This window comes from Ochotona curzoniae, unplaced genomic scaffold (genome assembly GCF_017591425.1).
Source record: "Ochotona curzoniae isolate NIBS_2020 unplaced genomic scaffold, NIBS_Ocur_1.0 contig_3520, whole genome shotgun sequence".
NCBI classification, from domain to species: Eukaryota; Metazoa; Chordata; class Mammalia; order Lagomorpha; family Ochotonidae; genus Ochotona; species Ochotona curzoniae.
The window spans coordinates 22,955,359-22,974,253 of record NW_024465894.1 but is presented as its reverse complement, the minus strand read 5'-3'; the positions used below and the strand labels follow the sequence as shown (position 1 = coordinate 22,974,253).

The 18,895-nt window shown below is 42.8% G+C and overlaps 1 protein-coding gene across 2 annotated transcripts in view; it reads right to left on the bottom strand.

Moving 5' to 3' along the window:
• Window positions 1-18,895, bottom strand: part of KIF16B (kinesin family member 16B) — a 254,449-nt gene that overhangs the window by 60,865 nt on the left and 174,689 nt on the right. For both annotated transcript variants that reach the window (XM_040981816.1, XM_040981817.1), the window contains one exon: window positions 8,604-8,726. In XM_040981816.1, the coding sequence (XP_040837750.1) occupies window positions 8,604-8,726 (123 nt within the window). The remainder of the gene's footprint in view (window positions 1-8,603; window positions 8,727-18,895) is intronic.

The window sequence follows — 18,895 nt, the reverse complement described above, 5'->3', positions numbered from 1 at the left end:
GTGGAAGACAAAGTTCTCAAGAAGTGGGAGATATAATACATACATAGCAAAGTTAAGATAAAATGTGATACTTCAAGTCCTAATGTAATTTCTTTCACTTGCATCTTATATTTAAAAATAATACACAGCATGAATATTTGAATCTAAATGGACCAGGGTTTCTGTAACCCTCCATTTGTCCCAGCTATGCTAATACGCACCGCAGAGATAATCTATCCGTTGACTAATAAGCACAGATTTGGACGGCAACACACTACTCCGTCTGAACATTTACACCCTATCAAGATGGGCTTACGTATTTCTAAAAGATGTATGCGTGCAGCGCTTATCTAATTGACTGCAATGGCTCTGACTTCTCTTCTGGCAAATAAAGAGAAATTTCTGTAACTATAAATCTGATTAAGGCAACTCCCAATTGCACATTGTCGGGGTGCTTCTTCTTCATGATCCTGGCAGATCCACCCACCAACGATTTCTCCAGTTTGTCAAAGCCTTACTAATGGCCCCACTTCACATAGTACTAGTGAGACAGAAAGTAAACTACACAGAAAAGTAACAACACTCTGAAAATAGGCAAGGATTTAGAAATGGCTCCTAGGTCTGAGACAAAATATGATTGGAACTTCTACAAGGTACAGAAAGCAGTGAGTGATATTTGGAAGGTTTATTAAAATAAGTGTCCAAGGGAACCAGTATGACTCCATAGACTTAGTGACATCTTACTTAGTGACCAACTTACTATCTGTGTGGCCTTGCGCAAGTCAGTCGTGATATCCTAACTCATGACATAAAATAATATTTCCATCTTGGTGTATCTTCCACATGTGCAGAAACATCATCCAGAAAAATGCCTGCCATGAAGTAGGAACCTGGCTAATGCTAGTGCCCTACTTTGAAGAAAGGCTGCCCATTCAGCTGCCTCCAAAAATGAGTGAACTCTATTCAGAGAAGCCCAGGGAGAGAAGGGTGATAGGGAACGAATAACAAATCTGTCATATTATTTGAGCATATTCGATCATGCAGTGGTAAAGGATGAGGCTCACAAGAAGGGCTACACAGAGCCGCTAATGACCTAGAAGCTTAGGACACAAAGGCAAATCTCATGGAATACACTGGAATGGACAAAGTGAGAGAAACCCAACAAAATGTATAAGAAAAACTGAATATGAGCTGTAGCTTGTTCATCTTAATGTTTAAAAACATGTGGAAAAGACAAGAATGTGACTTAGGGGCAGGGAAGGTGGGGAGCATTGAGTCATGAGAGGATCCCCTGGGATGATAAGGATGCTATCCCTGAATATGAATACAAATGAAGATGGCCATTCCTGCTGAGAGCCAGCCTGGCCCCATTCTGCCCTACTTGCGTTCTGCCCAAGAAACAGAGGCAATGGCCAGCGCTGTCCACGGAAGGTCTGTGGCTCTGTGTGCTCAAGGAACAAGTGTGTGCTGTCGCTGGGAACCCTCTGGATGCCACATTCCCTTGTTTTAAACCACTCTCTCTGTGCTTGTAAGCACTTCATCAGTGGGAAGGGCCAAAGCAGAAGAGGCAGAGAGGGATGGGGTGAATAGGCAAGTGAATGGGGTGTGACCAGTAGTCGGGCAGAACATTCCATCACCCCTTTGCACTACTCCTCGCCTTCTGTGTGCACTGACACTCAATAGAGCAACTGTGTGAATGAAGACTTGCTTTGTGAATGGTGTAGTCAGATGCTAGAAGCCACCACCTCATCAACGTGGTTTTTTTCTAAAACAGCGAGTCCTGACATCTGGGAAGAGGAGACAGAACATGCCACCATCTCAGGAGGAGCTGCTGTTCTTGAAGGAACGTTGGTCCTGTTTCCTTTGTTTTCTGGTTGGTCATGGGAACTTGGCAGGTCTGGGTTTCTCTGTTGGGGGGGGGGTTCCCTCAGGTTTTAAAAGTTGTCAAATCATACAAAATCATAAATATCTGTTCCACTCAAATCCATTTGTTACTGCAGCCTCAAGTTGCTACCCTCCATTGTCAATCATTGGCCCTGTAACCCTTCTTATGAGGTCCTTCAGTGACAAGACACCAATTGCCCACGCTGACCCTGCAGATGGGCAGCCTCGTCACTCTCCCTCTGGGCTGCTTCTGTTTTGGGAGGCTCTGGCAGGTGCGGAGTCTCTGAGTCAGTAAGTGTCTCCCTAGCCTTCAGGCTAAACTGATGTTGCATGATGGGAACGAGAAGGTGAGGCTTTTGTGAGGATACTTCAAAAAATTTTGGGAAGCAGAGTTAAAAGAGCAGCCTCATTTGGGTCCAAAGTTTTTGATATGCGTATATACAAGGGATCTTCAAAAAGCAAGTGAGACGTGTGCATTAAGATAAAAACTCGCTGTCATCCCTTCTCCTTATCTCTGTTTTCCAGGGCTGCAAGCAGGAGCCAGAGTGAGCTACAGCAGTTCTCTGGGGCAGGAGAGGGAGATCACTAGATAGATTCTACCTTAAACAGCAGTCGGATGATTCAGGTTGGCAAAGGGCTTGGTTTGCATGTGTTCGAGGCCAAATGTGTGTGTGGACTGGCCCGCCTCTGGCTGCCAAGCTGACCAAAGAGACACTGCTGTAAAAGGCTGACCTCCTACAACCATGAGAGAGGCAGAGCCTGAACTAGAGAAGGGGGAATGTCAGCAGAATGGGGGAAGGCTCCTTGGGGGAGTCAGCACCAGGATGGTACTGCTGTGAGCAAGGGGCTGGAGAGCATCCAAGGAAACACTGTATCTGTGCGTGTGCTGGGGGTGCTGTATGTGGATGCACACCTGGTTAGGAGGGATGGGGGGCAGGTGGGAGGGGAGGCAGGAGGAAGGGAAGAGGGTCATCACCTTTCTTGGACTCAGGCACAAGCAAGAAGTCTGAGTACCTGCATCCTCACTGCACAACAAAGAACCAGCCAGCCCCAGCGTGGGGAGGAGAAGGACAAGGTGACAGCCATACACTGTGCAGATGGCGTTTGAGGGCCAGTGCTAGGGTGGTTCACAAAGACCACAGAGTCATGGCCTCTGCCCCAGGGTTTTGCAAGTCCCATGCCCGTTAAGAACTCTGGGAGTAAGGAATAGGGGAGGGGACATCCAGGCTTGCCTGTACCATGTAGCTGAGTAATTATTGGGTGACCGGTACCAGTCAGACACAAGAAGGAGGTCTGGGAATTCAGAGCTACACAAGAGTGCCCAGGAAACTTACATTACGAGGTGTACATGAAGAAAAGTGACAGAAAACACATGCCAGTGCACGGAGACACTTGTGCAGGGATAACCTGGGGTGGGGTGGAGGACGGTCATGGCAAGGGGAGAATAGACATCACTGCAAAGGGAGACGGGAGGTCGACGTCTTGTGAAGATCACTTTCAGTTTTAAGAGGAATAGGAACTCTTGAGACACAGAATTTTTTTCAAAAGCACCAGGACTGGCTTACAGCACTGATATGTAAGATGAAAATGCCAGGACTCTGAAACTCTGAAACATTGCTCAGTTCTCTGAAAAATGATGAGGACAGCCTCTGGTTAGCCTGAACCACAGATTTCTTAGGCTATTGTTTTGTTTCTTGCTGAAATGTAATCGAAAAATTAAATTTTGCCCATTCCAGTCCTAGCTAACTGAAAATGGCAAGCATAATACAGTGTAATTGATTTCATATGTCAATCACTGTTAAGCACCTGAAGAGGGAGCTCTTACATGCTGCTATTGTCCAATTCGCAGACTGACGTGTATGTCTCCAGTTCAGTGCAAGCACGCATTTCAGACGCAGTCTGCTGACCAACCTGGAGCCCAGGAAGATGCCAGACTCCCTTCCTCACCCCATTGGCTGAACGGCACAATGCGCATCATTTTGTGGACAGAGTTCCAGAAGGATGTGCCATTAACCTGGGAGGCATCACTTTAAGGAAGTGAGGACTAACATCCCAACACTGGGGTTCTGGACCTGGGTCCTTCAGGGATCAGGAGATAAAGGCTTCAGGTGGGTGGGTGGGGGTTGCACGCAGACAGGGCAACCTTCTGTATTCTATTCTCAGGCCAGAATATCAAAACAGACTCTGAGACAAAGAGGAGAAGGCACCCTGGGCAGCACACTCATACAATGGGGTTGTCTTTAGCTACACAATGATGCCAACTACTGTCCTGTCCCACCACCTGCACAAACGTCCACACGATGACTCGGGTGAGAAGAGCAAGCCTTGTAAGGGGCGCAATGCCTGTGATGCTGGGTGACTGACTTCCTGTATGTGCTGCAACAGACACCACTAATCCACGGGGATGTAGGTGAGTGCTGGCCGGGGGGAGGAATGTGGGTGCAGACTGCAGAGGGCAATGAAACTTTCTGAAGCTGCTAGAATGTCCTAAACATTGATGGGGACACAGATTATAAGGCATGCATCAAGACTCACCAAAGTACCTGAACAGCGGGTGCATTTCACTGTATGTATGATATGGCTCATCAAAGGCTGAGGACAAATGAGAAAAATCTATCTATGTGTCTATTCTCTTATTTAACAACAAAAAGGTTGTTTTGTCCTCTAAAAGAAGAAGAAGAGGAGGACAAGATATAAAACAGTTCCCTCTTAAGCTTAAAAAATTTCAGTTCAGTTAGTCCTCCTCAGGACCCATGAGAAATCAGAAGAGCTCAGGGACGCCCTGCCATCCAGCTGCCTTCCCCCTAGATGCCACTCCCAGCTTCCACTTGGAACAGTCCCTCAGGATCCAAAGCAGAGCCATCAAATGAGGGACTAGAATGAAAACGAGCACTTGGTGCAGTGCTGAGGACCCCGCTTGGGATACCCTCACAGCACAGTGCAGTCCTGGCTTCTCTCCTGCTTCCAGGTTCTTGCCCATGCTCACCCTGGCATGCAGCAGGGGACAACCCAAGCATTTGGGTCCCTGCCACTGAGGTGAGAGACCCAGATTGAGTTCTTGGCTCCAAGGCATTTGGGAAGTGAACTAGCCAGATGTGGGCTCTCTATTAGTCCCTCAGCCTGCCAAATCAATACATTAAAAAAAAAGTAAAGATCAGATACAAGACCAGGGCTACTGACTTTAAAAATAATAACAAATAAAATGAGATGTAAATGTCCAGGGAGAAGAAATGACTTAATGCTTGATAATTCCTGTCTCCGGAAGAGAAAGAGATGAGCAAGAAGAAAGCACATAGGGCGGGCGGCATGCAGGGGCCCGGCATGTCATGAGGTTGGAGCGGGAGGACTTGGGCAGCTCTGCACATGGGCTTTTTCTAGGCTCCCCCTATGTGAGCCCCTGGGTGTTCACACCAATCAGCTGGGCCCCTCAGAAGCTGGTGGTGCTCACTAGTGAAAGAACACAGCATACAGGGGTCCCACATCATGAGACTGTCCAGCCCATGCCAGGCTGATCACAGGGACAGCAGCCCTGGTTAGGTTCCCTAAGGACCACAGAGCACATGCAGCAGCATCTGCGAGGATGATGAAAAACAAGCACAGAACATCTAGGAGAAGCAGCAAAGAATTTTTCTAAGGTATAAAGTACACTAATATAAACATCCATAACTGCCGATATCAAGGCTTCCTTCCAAAAAATTTAAAAAAAAAACCCTAAAACTAAAGAGAAAAAAAATAATATCTTTTATTTGTTTTCTTAAAGCCACTTTCTTACCATAAGCTGAGTTCAGCAGTAGCCAAAATATTATCATGTGATCATTTGTGTTAGAAAACAAGGCCTTGGGCCCAGCACAATAGCATCGTGGTTAAAGTCCTCGCCTTGTACATGCCGGGATCCCATATGGACGCTGGTTCTAATCCCAGCAGCCCCACTTCCCATCCAGCTCCCTGCCTGTGGCCTGGGAAAGCAGTCGAGGATGGCCCAAAGCCTTGGGATCCTCTACCCGTGTGAGAGACCTGGAGGAAGTTCCTGGCTCCTGGTTCCGGATCAGCACAGCTCCAGCTGTTGCAGCCACTTGGGGAGTGAATCATCAGACGAAGATCCTCCTCTCTATATATCTGCCTTTCCAATAAAAATAAATAAATCTTAAAAAAAGAAAACAAGGCCTGTACATGAAATATGCAGATGATAAATGCATGGGCAGAGAAACTCGATCTCAGAATGATGAAGAGGAACAAAAAAGCAAAAGAATAAACCAACTCTGATAAACATACATTCATACATGGAAAGTTACTGAGTGGCTCTAATACTTATTACTCATAATTAGAAACATTTATACCATAATTATAATTATAAACATTTAGAACTTGGTATATGTAGGTCTTATTTCAAGCAATTTCGTAAAGTTCTTTATTTATTTGAGAGGTAGAATGACAGACAGATTGGGGGGGCAGGGAGAGGAGAGGGAAAGAAACAGATCTTCCACATACTGTTCAGCTCCCACATGACTACAATGGCCAAGGCTGAGCTGAGCTGAGCCAAAGCAAGGATCCAGAAATTCCATGTGCATTTTCCAAGTAGTAGGGATGACTCAACTACTTGGGTCATCATTGGCTGCTTTCCCAGGCGCATTAACAGGGAGCTGGGCAGGAAGCAGAGAAGCTGGGCCTCCAACCAGTGCTCTGATACGGGACATCAGCAACATAGGCTATGGCTTGATCCATTGCTTCACAACGCTGAAACCTCAAACAATTGATGTGCAAGAATTCATGCATTCCTCACACTGACTCTATGTAGTGAGGTTGAGTGACATGACAAGTTTACCTAGAGATGACTGGATAGGATACTGGGGCACTCAGAACACTTCTAATAGCTCTAGGTCCTGGCCTGGAGAAGGACTACTTCACTTGGTTCAGAAGGACAGTAGAGTCACATGCCTGTTTCTAATATGGGGCCGACACCACTGTGACAGGTATCCTGTGGGAGCAGAGACCCTGGGTACACCTGCCTGTGATGGCATCAAGAGGCCCTTTCAGAACAGAAACCTCTGAGTTCTTCAGAGCTCATGATTACAGCCCATTCCTGGGCTTCTGCTTACAGACCCTTTGACAAGCACAGAGAACACGCAGAATGACGACACATTTCCAGAAGTTTCTGTGATACTTTCAAAGTAAGCAGAACTCTCTGGATTTGGACTAAGCGTTTTATGTGAAAACTGAGCTCTCAGAGCCCCACATGGTTCCCTGTGTTTGGGGTCTGTAATTTGTTTTGACAGTAGCATCTTTGCAAGCTTGTTCAGATCTCTGCACCACCTGGGCTATTTGGTGCTTGGAATTTTTATTTAAATCAATTTGGTTGAAAAAATTAAACATTTTCTTTATGTAAGTTCTAAACATGAAATCAATTTAATAGTTGTGTTTCTCTAGCAGATTTATCTGTTAGAGTAAAATAAATTCAACTCAAATGGTTACATGTCCTTCATGGCTGTTGACTTCTTTGCAGATTCATAGTTTTCAACTAGTAAAATTACCACTGATTAAAAATAGGTAAAAAATATAAATGCACCTTCACAAAAATGTATGTATATAAATATAAATAACATTACATGTGTGTGCAAATGTAATGAATGCTACACAAATCATTTCGAAGGTGACACATTCAAAGCACATGAACATTATGTCAGGGGCAATGGGAAGCACTAGACCATAGACATGTATACTTTAACAGGGAACCGCAGAATCTGATGAGTAACAGTAAAAATGATGATACACCGTATCATGTCTCCTCAACACACAATCTCATATAGATACATAAATACCTGGGTTGTTTTTGCCCCCTGAGGTGGGGATATATGTATGTGTGTGTGTGCGTGTTGGGGGGAGGAGGGTGTTTGAAATTTGGAGTCTGTCAGTTCTGTCTGGTCCTCTTGCTTTATCAACAGAGAAGCAGAGGCTCAGGGTCAGTCCACTGTCCACATTCAGATCCCCAGTCTGGTGCAGATTTGTACAACACCACCTCGCCAACACCCTTCCTTGTCCACACAGAGGTGATCTTACTGGACCTCATTATGTCAGTGCACCCTGGCTTCTCCTTGACAACCAGGAAGTGATATCTCAGTAATTCTCTAAGGAGGGGATGATGGCCAGGAGTAGTTAACTGAAGTGTTATGAGTCAATAGAAATAAATTAGAAATAAAATGAAGTCATTATTTCGGAAAGCATGATGTAAGGAAACAGGCCCTTCTCTCTCTGAAAAACTATCAAACAAGTAATACCTGAACAAAGTAGGAGAGCTTCTTGCTTTATATCAGAAACAGCAGAAATGAAAATAGCAGCAACAAGCAGCCCCCGCTACCACTGATTCTAAGCCTCACCGTGTCTAACATAAATATTGTTTTTCCCATGTTTAGAGGTAAGAAAAATTGAGCTTAGGCCTGTAACTAGAGAGACCAACCATCTCAGCCTGTCCAGAGCTGCGGGTCTCCCCAGTGGCTGAAATCAAGACAGTTGGTGACTCCTCATGCAGGGCTGGTGGGTGGCAGGAACTTCCCAGAGTGGCTGCCTGCTCAGCCGCCACTCACTTCTATGGGATTACTACAGACTGGCTTAGAGCACGCTCTGGCCTGTGTCTTCCGGAACAGGATTTCCACAACAGCTTCATCTGCTTTGACAAAAGACATAAAAAGCCTTGCACGGCCTCAAATCCCCTCCTTCTCCCCCAAGAGTGAACAACGGACACTTACCTTGACCTCAAATTCGAAGTGCTCATCCTTGCCTTGCCCGCAGAGGACATAGCGTGGAATACTAATCTTAATTGGGTCCTTCAGGTCGTCCGGATTTGCTCCCAGAGAGCGAGAAACCATCCGCTATCAAAGGCATATCAGACAGGGAGAACAAAGGGAAACCAGAATCACTCCGCTGCAAACACCCAGCTGGGCAGGAGGGAGGACAACGTGTTTCAAGAAGCGAAAAGCCCATCAGAGCAGGAGAGTTTATTTAGAGAAATGATGGTTTTCTTTGAAAGAGAAGGGCTAAGCCTCTTTCATAACAAAAGACCATTTCTTTAGGTACACCATTCCAGAAAGTTAGGGCAAAAGCACATCAAAATGTTGACTCGCTTTGAAGTTCTTTCCAATCTCCAAGAACAAGTGAAAACAGGCACAGATTACATAGCCTGACTTTAAAAAACAAAACAAAACAAAATCAATGTAAACGAGATTCCTTTCTCAAAACCTTGATCATCTGACAAACTTCTTCTCTTTACAGAGTATCAGACTGTGGGATATAAAGTTGCAAGAACTGGGAATTTCATTCAAATTGACTTCATTTTTAACTTTTAGGCATTTTTACAAGCTAGGGTATTGAGGAAAGCTCTTCAAAACAACAATTAAAACAAATCCCCAGTATTGTCTTTAGGCTCCATTTGATTAATAATCAACGTGACTCTGACAAATATTTATGGTCTGGGTGATGGGAAGCCAGAGGGCTTTAAGGAAAGAGGCATTATGAAAAAAATAAATCTTCAAAATGAGTTCTCCTGAGTGTGAACACGAAGAAATCTCTGAACAATCATTACTTGCGTTAACCTGGGGCTTGAGACAATATAAGAAAATACATTTTTGAAACAGTAGTAATAAAGTTATTAGGACCATAATAATAGCTGGCATTTATTGAATACTTACTATAGACAAGAACTGCACTTAGCAGTTGGCAAGCATTAGCTCATTTAATCCTCACAGTTGTCCCATAAGGTCTGCACCATTATTAACTGTATTTATCAGGCGACATGTCCAATACTGAAGGCTAAGGTCACTTAATAGAGTCAGTGGAAAGGCCAGGATCGGAATCAGGCTAGTCTGGAGCCTGCCTTCATCACTACTATGTAAAGTAATTCCACCCATCTAAGACAAAGTGAGCTCATGAACTTCAAACATCCAGAGCATAACACACTGGAAACCCACGATTATACACTGAAACTTGCTTAATCGACTAAAAAGAAAACAGCTGGTGATAAGTTCCCTTCTCATTGGCCAAAAGGGGCACTGGGTCAGGTGTAACATGGAAGGCCCATTCACCTGTGTGCACGAAAGCCAAACAGCAATTTCAGGTTTGTTATAGGTAGCCCAGTTGACAGTGTGAACACCTTAGTAAAGTTAGTGAAGTTCGTAAAGCTTTTTATGGCATCTTCATTTTTTACCACAGTGTGAAAACAAGAACCACTGATACTGGAACTTCTTAAAAACTGGGGTTTCTTCCTAAGAGCATTGCTAAAGACTTCTCAGTTCTCTGACAGCCCAGGTGCAAAATACTTTGAATACAGGTCAGTCCTGAAACATGAAATGTTTCTCTGTTTAAAAGTGAGAAGGCAGGGGAATGAACTGGTGCTTTTGCTTATAAGGACACATTTAATCTAATAAAAGCTACAGTTTAGACCTAGAGGTCTTGCTTTGCTGACAGAGTCCTGATTTCTTCTATCTGATGCCTAACAACTATATCCTTCAAGTAAGAACAAAATTGTTTCTGAATCTAATGTGGTCTCTCAGGGCTGCAATCGGCTGTTAGTGTTGTTGTTCTGTGTGTTGGGAGAATGGAAAACAAAGACAGTGTAGCTACGACAACAAGAAGCCACCAGCAATCAGTGATTGGGAAGGAGAGACCCATGGGCTCTACCTTATCAGGAACCTGACCCCTTCCTTCTGCTGAGACCCACAGGCCAACACTTTGGCTAATCTGCCTTAATACATGAGAAGGAAGAAAGGGTGGAAAGGAATTCAGCTTTTCCCCTTTGGCCTATGAGGAACAGTAATGGCAAAAACAAAGTAAAATAAAACAAGCCTTCACTAGCACATGCCCTTGTTGAGGGATCGTTGTTATTACTCTTTTAAATTATCTTACTGGCAATTGTCTCTGGCCATGCAGATCACACACACACACACACACACACACAAACACACCACACACACTTGAGAGGGAGAAGACCTGAAAGGCGAACAGCATGTTTTCACTGTTTTGCTTTAAGCAGGGGCACCTGTATTTAAATATCAAACGTTCCAGGCGCCTGTGCATCTTTGACTTGTCTAAACACATGGGTGACAACGTCAACACATGCTTCCAGTTGGTTTGGAGCCTGACCTGCGTTTCTAAAGCAGCTGGATTCCAGGACCCAGGAGTCAGAAGGAGCAGACAGGGGTCCCAACCTTAGTCACAGGATTTGCTCTCTGAGTAGTTGCTTGTCCTTATCTGTATCTCAGTTCCTTGACCATGTAAATGGTTGTGATTTTACCAAATTCCAAGTAGGAACAAGACAGTACCTAGATTCTGGCAGATCAACTGATCATTCTGGCAGGATCAGAAAGCTGTGGTGGGAATCGTGGGAGACCATCCAGGAACATCACACTAAGTGTCATGCATGTGACTGTCATGAGATAGTGATTTAACTTAATGTCCCAAAAGCTTTGTCTTAGGGTGCACCTAAGAGTTGCAATCAAACATCTGTATCTTCTAATGAGTTACAATCTTGTGCTACACATTGGGCTAGGTCCTGGGACTACAAAATACATTTTATAAATTATAATTTCTTGTTTTTAAGATTTATTTATTTTTATTGTAAAGTCAGATATACAAAGAGAAGGAGAAAGAGATGAAAATCTTCCATCCTCTGATTCACTCTCCCCAAGTGCCACAATGGCTGGAACTGAGTTGATCTGAAGTGAGGAGCCAGGAGTCTCTTTTGGGTCTTCACACAGGTGCAGGGTCCCAAGGCCTTGGGCTCTCCTTGACTGCTTTCCCAGGCCACAAGCAGGGAGGTGGATGTGAAGCAGAGCCGCCAGGACACAAACTGGCGCTCATATGGGATCCTAGCACATGCAAGACGAGGATTCTAGGCTCTAGGCTACTGTGGCAGGCTCTACAAATTACATATTCTAAGATCATTAGTTTTTCTCATCATTAAGTTTGTGAGCAAATATTTATTGTTTCTACTCTAGATGGATTATATTCTAAAGATGGTATTTGTTTCCCTTCTCTTCCTCTAAGTAAATTTACAAATTGAGCTAGTATAAGCAATTCTTATAGTCTGGTTACCATAGAGGCATTCTATGCCTATGAAACTATTCCAAAGAATATACAATTTGAAACCAATCTCCAATGAAAGAAAAGTTACTTGAGGCCCAGGTTCATATATCCTCAACAAAAAAAAAAAAAAAAGGAAAAAACAATCCTGCTTCTGATAGTTGCATGAGGGCCTATGAACTGGATCTGGAGAAGTTACCTGGGCTGATGGGATATTACGTTTCACAGCTTAATTCAAATTAGGACAGGTCTCTATTTATGACCATCTATGTGGTTCTACACCATTACTTGCATCCCCAGTCAGTATCAGGCAGTGATGTGTGGGAAAATCTCTTGGGAAGAAAGATATTCCTCTCCTCACTATGGGAAATACGGCTGCAGACCCCTGCTGTCATTTATGGCTACAATTTAGTCCAATCTTACTGACTGCATGCAAACGAAATAGTAATGAGTGCACAGAGACAAACTACAAGAACAAATTAAACAGGTGGAATCTGAAGACATCTGAATATAAGAATAAACTAATAGAGAACAATAAGGATGAGTTTTCATCAAACCATTGCTGCGATGTGATGACTTAATGAAGTGAATTTCATGAGAAATGCAGAGTTTTTCGGACACAGTGTGAAAGGTCTGTGACATTTTCCTAAGCTATGTTTACATTGGGCAGGAAGGGAAAGCAATGAAAACATCATTTACATTTATTTTCATTTGCAAGCAACTACATTTTGAATACTGAGCTTTACATTAGAAATGTAAATGTGTGTTGTCTCCTCTAATGTCCAATTGTTTACAGAAATGTTCCGACTTTTAAGGTGTTATTTATTTTGGTGTTGATCCTAAGCTTCCTACGTATGGTAAAGAAGACTCTCAGCTTTGAAAGAGAATCTGGTGATGGCACATCCTTGGAGGTAAAGAACCTTTCGAGTTAGCTGTGCCTTCGAAAGCACCTCTGGGATGAATAGGCAAAGACATTACAGGGATGTCTAAACACATTGCGAAGTGAATGATTCTACTGGGAAATTTAGGGTCAAAAGGGAAAGTACCTACTAGGCAACTTAGATACCTAATCTGTATGTGACAAATGTTATCTTCTAAAATTAAATGCAAAGTAAAATTTTTTTCTAGTTTTTATGAGATTGTTTTCACTGTTGACAAATACACCATTTTTTCTATTGTTGGTTGGATCCGCAGGCAAAAGAAATGGACAGAACATGGGTGGACTGGATTATAAATATTCAAACTGGGATTTTTTCCTCCTCTGCCAGGCTGTCTTTCAACGGGAGCAAGTTGAGGAAATGAATAGGAAGTGGCATTAGTATCTATTTGGCTGTCAGTTCTGTAGAGGGTGCAGAATGCTCCCCTTCACCAGGGAGTCATCAACCTGTGCCCCTAGATGCTCTAATTATCTGCCATATGCTGAAATCAGTACATGCTTGGACCACCACAAGGTCAGCTCCAAAGGCTGCTGGTAATCTCCTAGAGCCTTTATCCAACCTCTGCTTCTGAATACAGATGGGCAGCTAATTCTCTTGTCACTGTTCCCAGCGCAGTGCTTACACAGTTCTAATCCCCCCTCTTTTTTTTTAGCTACATGTATCACAGTAATAGTTCTAATTAGAGCTATTATATATCAAGTGTCTGCTATGCTGCAGCAGCCTGAAAATCAGAGTTTTGGATGGAGATGGTAAGAACCTGTTACATCCTCCTATAGAAGTTCTGCAATAAGAAGCAAGGACATAATGGTAACTTGTGTGAATTATGAGTACAATAAACAGTCAAGACATGTTTATAGGCTGGGAAGTGATCTTGTCTTAATGCCATACTATCTTTGCTGGCTTAGTAAATGCAGCTGAATGGGATTTTACTAAGATATGTGCCCACAAATGCCACAGGCACACCCTTCCCGTCACTGTCAAGAACAGGACTGAACCATAATCTAGCATAAAGAAATGATCCTAACCTTATCTCACGTGTGACACGAGTTTTAAATCCTGCCAGGAAACAAAGACAAATTTTCAAGTAAAGGAGTATTGGGCCCTGGGTGGTGTCCTGGTGGCTAAAGTACTCACCTTGAAAGAGCCCAGGATCCCATATGGATGCTGGTTCTATCCCAGCAGCCCCACTTCCCATCTAGCTCCCTGCTTGTGGCCTGGAAAAGCAGTCAAGGACAGCCCAAAGTCTTGCGTTCCTGCACCCATGTGGGAGACCTGGAGGAAGTTCCTGGCTCCTGGCTTTGGATTGGTGCAGTACCGGCCACTGCGGTCACTTGGGGAGTGAATCATCGGATGGAAGATATTTCTGTCTTTCCTCTCTCTATATATATTTGATTTTGCAATAAAAAAAATAAATCTTTTTAAAAAGTAAAGGAGTATCTCTTTAATTTTGATTTACCCAGAAAATTAATTTATTAGCCAGATTTCATTTCAGTTCAAAACTGAAACAAATTTTCATATTGAACTCTCCAGAAAAGGGCAAGCCACACTGGACATTAAACAGTATTTGTAAAACATCTTAAGTTTAGTGACTTCACTGAAAATCCAGAAGGTTTAGCTGATACTTCCCATCTATGGTTCTTAACCAAACAGATCATTTCTTCTGTGTAGATATGAACTGACTGATTTAAATTGCTTCAGGGTTTGGAGATATTGTACTTATGATGACTGTTTCAACTTGAATCTATTAAAAAATGTCACTATCTCCAAATCATCAAAACTTGGTTCTTTTAATGGTCATTCTGTATGGGTAATTCATAATTAAAATGAGTTTTGAAAAAAAGACTAGGGACTGGTATCATGGCTTAGTAGGCCAAGCCTGTACCTGCAGTGTCAGCAACCCAAATGGGCACTGACTGGAGTCCCCTCTGCTCCACTTCCAATTCAGTTCCTTGCTAATGGTTTGGGAAGGCAATAAAGGAAGGCTCAACTGTTTGGGCTCCTGCCTCCAAATGGGAGACCTAGAAGAAGAGCATAGCTCCTGGCTTCGGACGAGCCCATCTCCGCCTGTTGTAGTCATTTGAGAAGAGAACCAGTGGATGAAAGATCTCTCTCTTTCACTCTCTAGTGGTCTTACTCCTTCTTACTCTGTAACTCAGCCTTTCAAATAAAAAATAAGGAGGAAAAATGGAAGGTTTTCCCTCAAGTTCTATGATAATTTTCCATTGATCATCTTCACTCACTGGTACTTTACTGAGTTTGCATTCTGGTCCAAACTGTGCTGAATTCTATGGCTCATGAGAAAATAAAGGACAGAGGTGTGTGATTCCCTACTGAAATTTCTGTAGGGCACACTAATGAACTGTCCAGCTACACAGAAAATACTAAACACCCAAGGTTATCTGTTCTATTCACACCATGAATATCCACAATTATCTTTGGCGGGAGCCAAAACTGCAAGTAAAGAGGAGTCATAGTGTCCATTCAAGGCAATGATGGAAATGCAAAAAAACCAGTAAGGCAACCCTTGAAAACAGTGACATGAACTCATTCTGAAACCAACAACCGTGATGGTAGGAAATGCTGACAAATATTTACTTCTAGCATAGTCATTCCTCAGAGACAAAAAAAAAAAAAACAACTTTCCCAGACAATGTAAAAAATAACTGACTAGTTGACTAGAAGGGCAGCCTTTGTCCTACTTCTCAACTAGGAGACGCATATTGGTAATTCCTCCATTCAAGGAAGACCATTGTAAGAATCAAAAGCAACAGCACATAGGTAAAGTGCCACTTAAATGGTGACTAAAATTGCTACTATTCTTGAAATCCATTGCATCTTCAGGAACAAAAGACTTCAACCTGATGTTAGAAGGTAGGAGGGATGAGGTACAACAGAATTTTCTTCACATTAAGCAGATTATTTGGTTCCAATCCTTGCAAAGGGACTTTAACAAATTCCAAAGGTGCATCCTGGACAAGAGGCTGGATGCTGCTGTTGTATAAAGAACACTGGTGGGATTCAGCAGTGTTGGAGGAAAGAAAATCTGGGGCAGGTAGCGCTAATCATTTTCGTTCCTGAAGGGTTGTGATGTAACAGAGTGCAGAAAAGACTTGTCTTGTTCTGCTGTAGTGTGTCACAGGCAGAGGGACTCTGCAGAGGGAGACCATGGTAAGGAAGACAGGGTTGGTTAGATGGTCTAACGATGCCAGCAGCTTCACAGGCAGAAAGTGATCAGTTCATACAAGGAAGCATTCACACAGAGATTGAAGAGAAAATCAAATCTTTTCTCTGCAGCAGCAATGCAAATGTGTCATCTTGCCAAGGCCTCTTGGTGGCTGCACTTGCAATGCCTCACTATTTGACTTGGGTTGGCCAAAGTACTCTGTGATAGAGGTTCACGTGATTGCTCTTTTGTGCTTCTGTCATCACCAAGTCTTTTTTTGTTTTGTTTTGTTTTGTTTTTGTTTCTTTGTTTGTTTGTTTTGAGAGCAAAGACTTTAAAATGACACATTGTGGAGCAGACCAGCCCTCAACGAAGTGTGAATGACCTGTAGGTTACAGCAGAGTCACTCACAAGCCAGCAGTGAGAAATAAAAGCTGTCTGTTTCGATTTTTGTTTTTGTTGTTGCTGTTGTTTTAGCATGCCACTGAAATTTTCAGCTTGGCTATTTGGTGATAGCCAGCTGATACAACACATATCAGAAGGATAATTTGTGGGATGTGGCAGAGTTAATCTTGGTTACACACTGGAGACTGGGACTCATTTTCCGAAATGAGGCCCTTAAAAACTGGTCTAATAGTACTGTTTGACCATCAAAGATGCATTAATAAAAATGGCTCTAAACTATTCATCATACAAAGCTTGAACTCATCTGGGAAAAAGAACGTAAGTAAAAATTGCTGTAATTATTACGGTTGGAAGGCTTAACCATTCTTTTCCATAGGGATGAGCGTGCATTTTTAAAGTAATGATAATAGAGAGACGAACTGTTTTGAAATGTTTCTCAACAAATATTAAATAAATTCTCCCTGCCAACCATAAGTAGTCTGCAAGACAGGCAGCTGTGAGCAAAATGGCTTTTAATGAAATTCAGATAAAAATCACTATTTCAAAGGGACTCCAGGAGGCACTGTCAAGAATGTAGTAACAGACCCCACAATGTAAATGTTGCTACCTACATTACAATGCAAGATTCTGCACAATCAAGTACCTATGGGCCTCTTTTTTTTTTTTTCCCCCTGATTTGGACGTTCATTGCAACCAAATGTTACATTGTGTTGAATACTTAGACTGCCATACCCAACTCCATTGAGAGGAGTGCCTTGGCTTTAGGACTCCTGACAAATGAGTCAGAAGAAAACCAACAGGATAGAAGCCCCAGTTGGCAGATGCACTAATGGTTCTCTACTGGCTTCTACAGACACTGTGACAATCTCAATATTTACTTCCTGCCTGGAAATGCCCAACACCTAGTAATCATATATTATATCAGTGTACCAAGTATACTTAGGGGAGAAAGGTGACAGGTAAAATTCAAATGCTGTATGCTTCTTATGCTCCATGGCGAGGTCTGAATACAATTCTGATTGCAGTCTACTTGTATCATACAGTACTGAAGACATTACAATGAAAAATGCAATTTATGCAATGCTAACATTTGAAACACACTATATCTATGAAAAACACTGAAGATCAAGATGTGCTTTTGGACCTTTAAGGACAGGCAAGTTTCCGTGTTTAACACTCTCTATTAAAACCATATACTTTTAAACACGGCTGCCTCATCATGACCATGGCAACTCAGGTGGGCATCTTAAATTCTGCTCTCTCTGCTATTCATGATCTAACATGAATTGCCAAGGTAGACAATTTAGAAAAATCAATGCATAATACATCAACTGAGAAAAATAAAGTGGAAAATATTAAAATAAAGCAAAAAATGTATTTCTACTATGCTTTTCCAAGATTATCATAGTATCTTTTAGGAATTTTTTTTTCCATGATAAAAGATCACAGCCAAGACAGTGAGTGATAAGCGAATCCTTTCTTTCTTTCTTTTTTTTAATTTTTTTTTTTGGCAAGCTAATCTTAATGATGTCCTTAACACATAGTTAAAAGCCTTCAGGTATAAGGTAACAAGGAATGTAGGTGTGGGGCATGGGTGAGGTCACACTGGAGATGACAAAAACATTCTGTAAATAAAAATTTGAGAATTGAATCACACACACACACACACACCCAGCACTGATCAGGGCAAGCAAGGATATAGCCAACACTTTGCAGACTGTGATACATTCTCCAATCTTCTTTTTACTACTCATGTCACAGAAAGGTAGAATACAAGGAGGGAACATTGGAATGGTTAAGCAGCCTATCATCAGCTCTGATAGGGGAAAGAAGGAAGAAATGTACTTTTTGGCAAAGGAATCTGATAAGTTTCTGGTTGGGTTATGTTTTGGCACCATCCCTTGACATCAATTCAGAACAGAAATGAGGAAGAAGCTGCAACAATTTTGTTGCACATGATCCCAAAATTTGACTAGGAGGAAAAAATGGCACCTCCATGCCACAGCTGTCCTGACTGGTTTACTGGAACCATCGATTCACTCAACTGCACACAATATTGTGTGAGTAGCTACCATGGAGGAAGCACAGCCATAGCTGAGAACAGAACAGAAGATTGCTTCTGAGATGCTGGAATTTACTAGAATATGCACCCGAGAAACAAGGGAACAGAAGTAGGACTAGGGTCTGCCAGAAAACAAGAGGTAGCCTGATTATGTAGCTGAACGCAGTACACAGGAGGAAAGTGTCAACCAAGAAAGAGACAGACAAGTGCAAAGAGAACAGCACAGAGGTCCTTACAAAGAAGCAGGCAACTGACTACTGGATAGAGAGAGAAGTCTCAGGCCAGGGGAGTGATGTGTGAACATACCCTCATGTGATGGGTCAGGTGAGAGGCAGAATGAAGGGACACCAGGAATAAATGACCAATGCCTTCAGAAGCAACCCTATTATTGGCAAG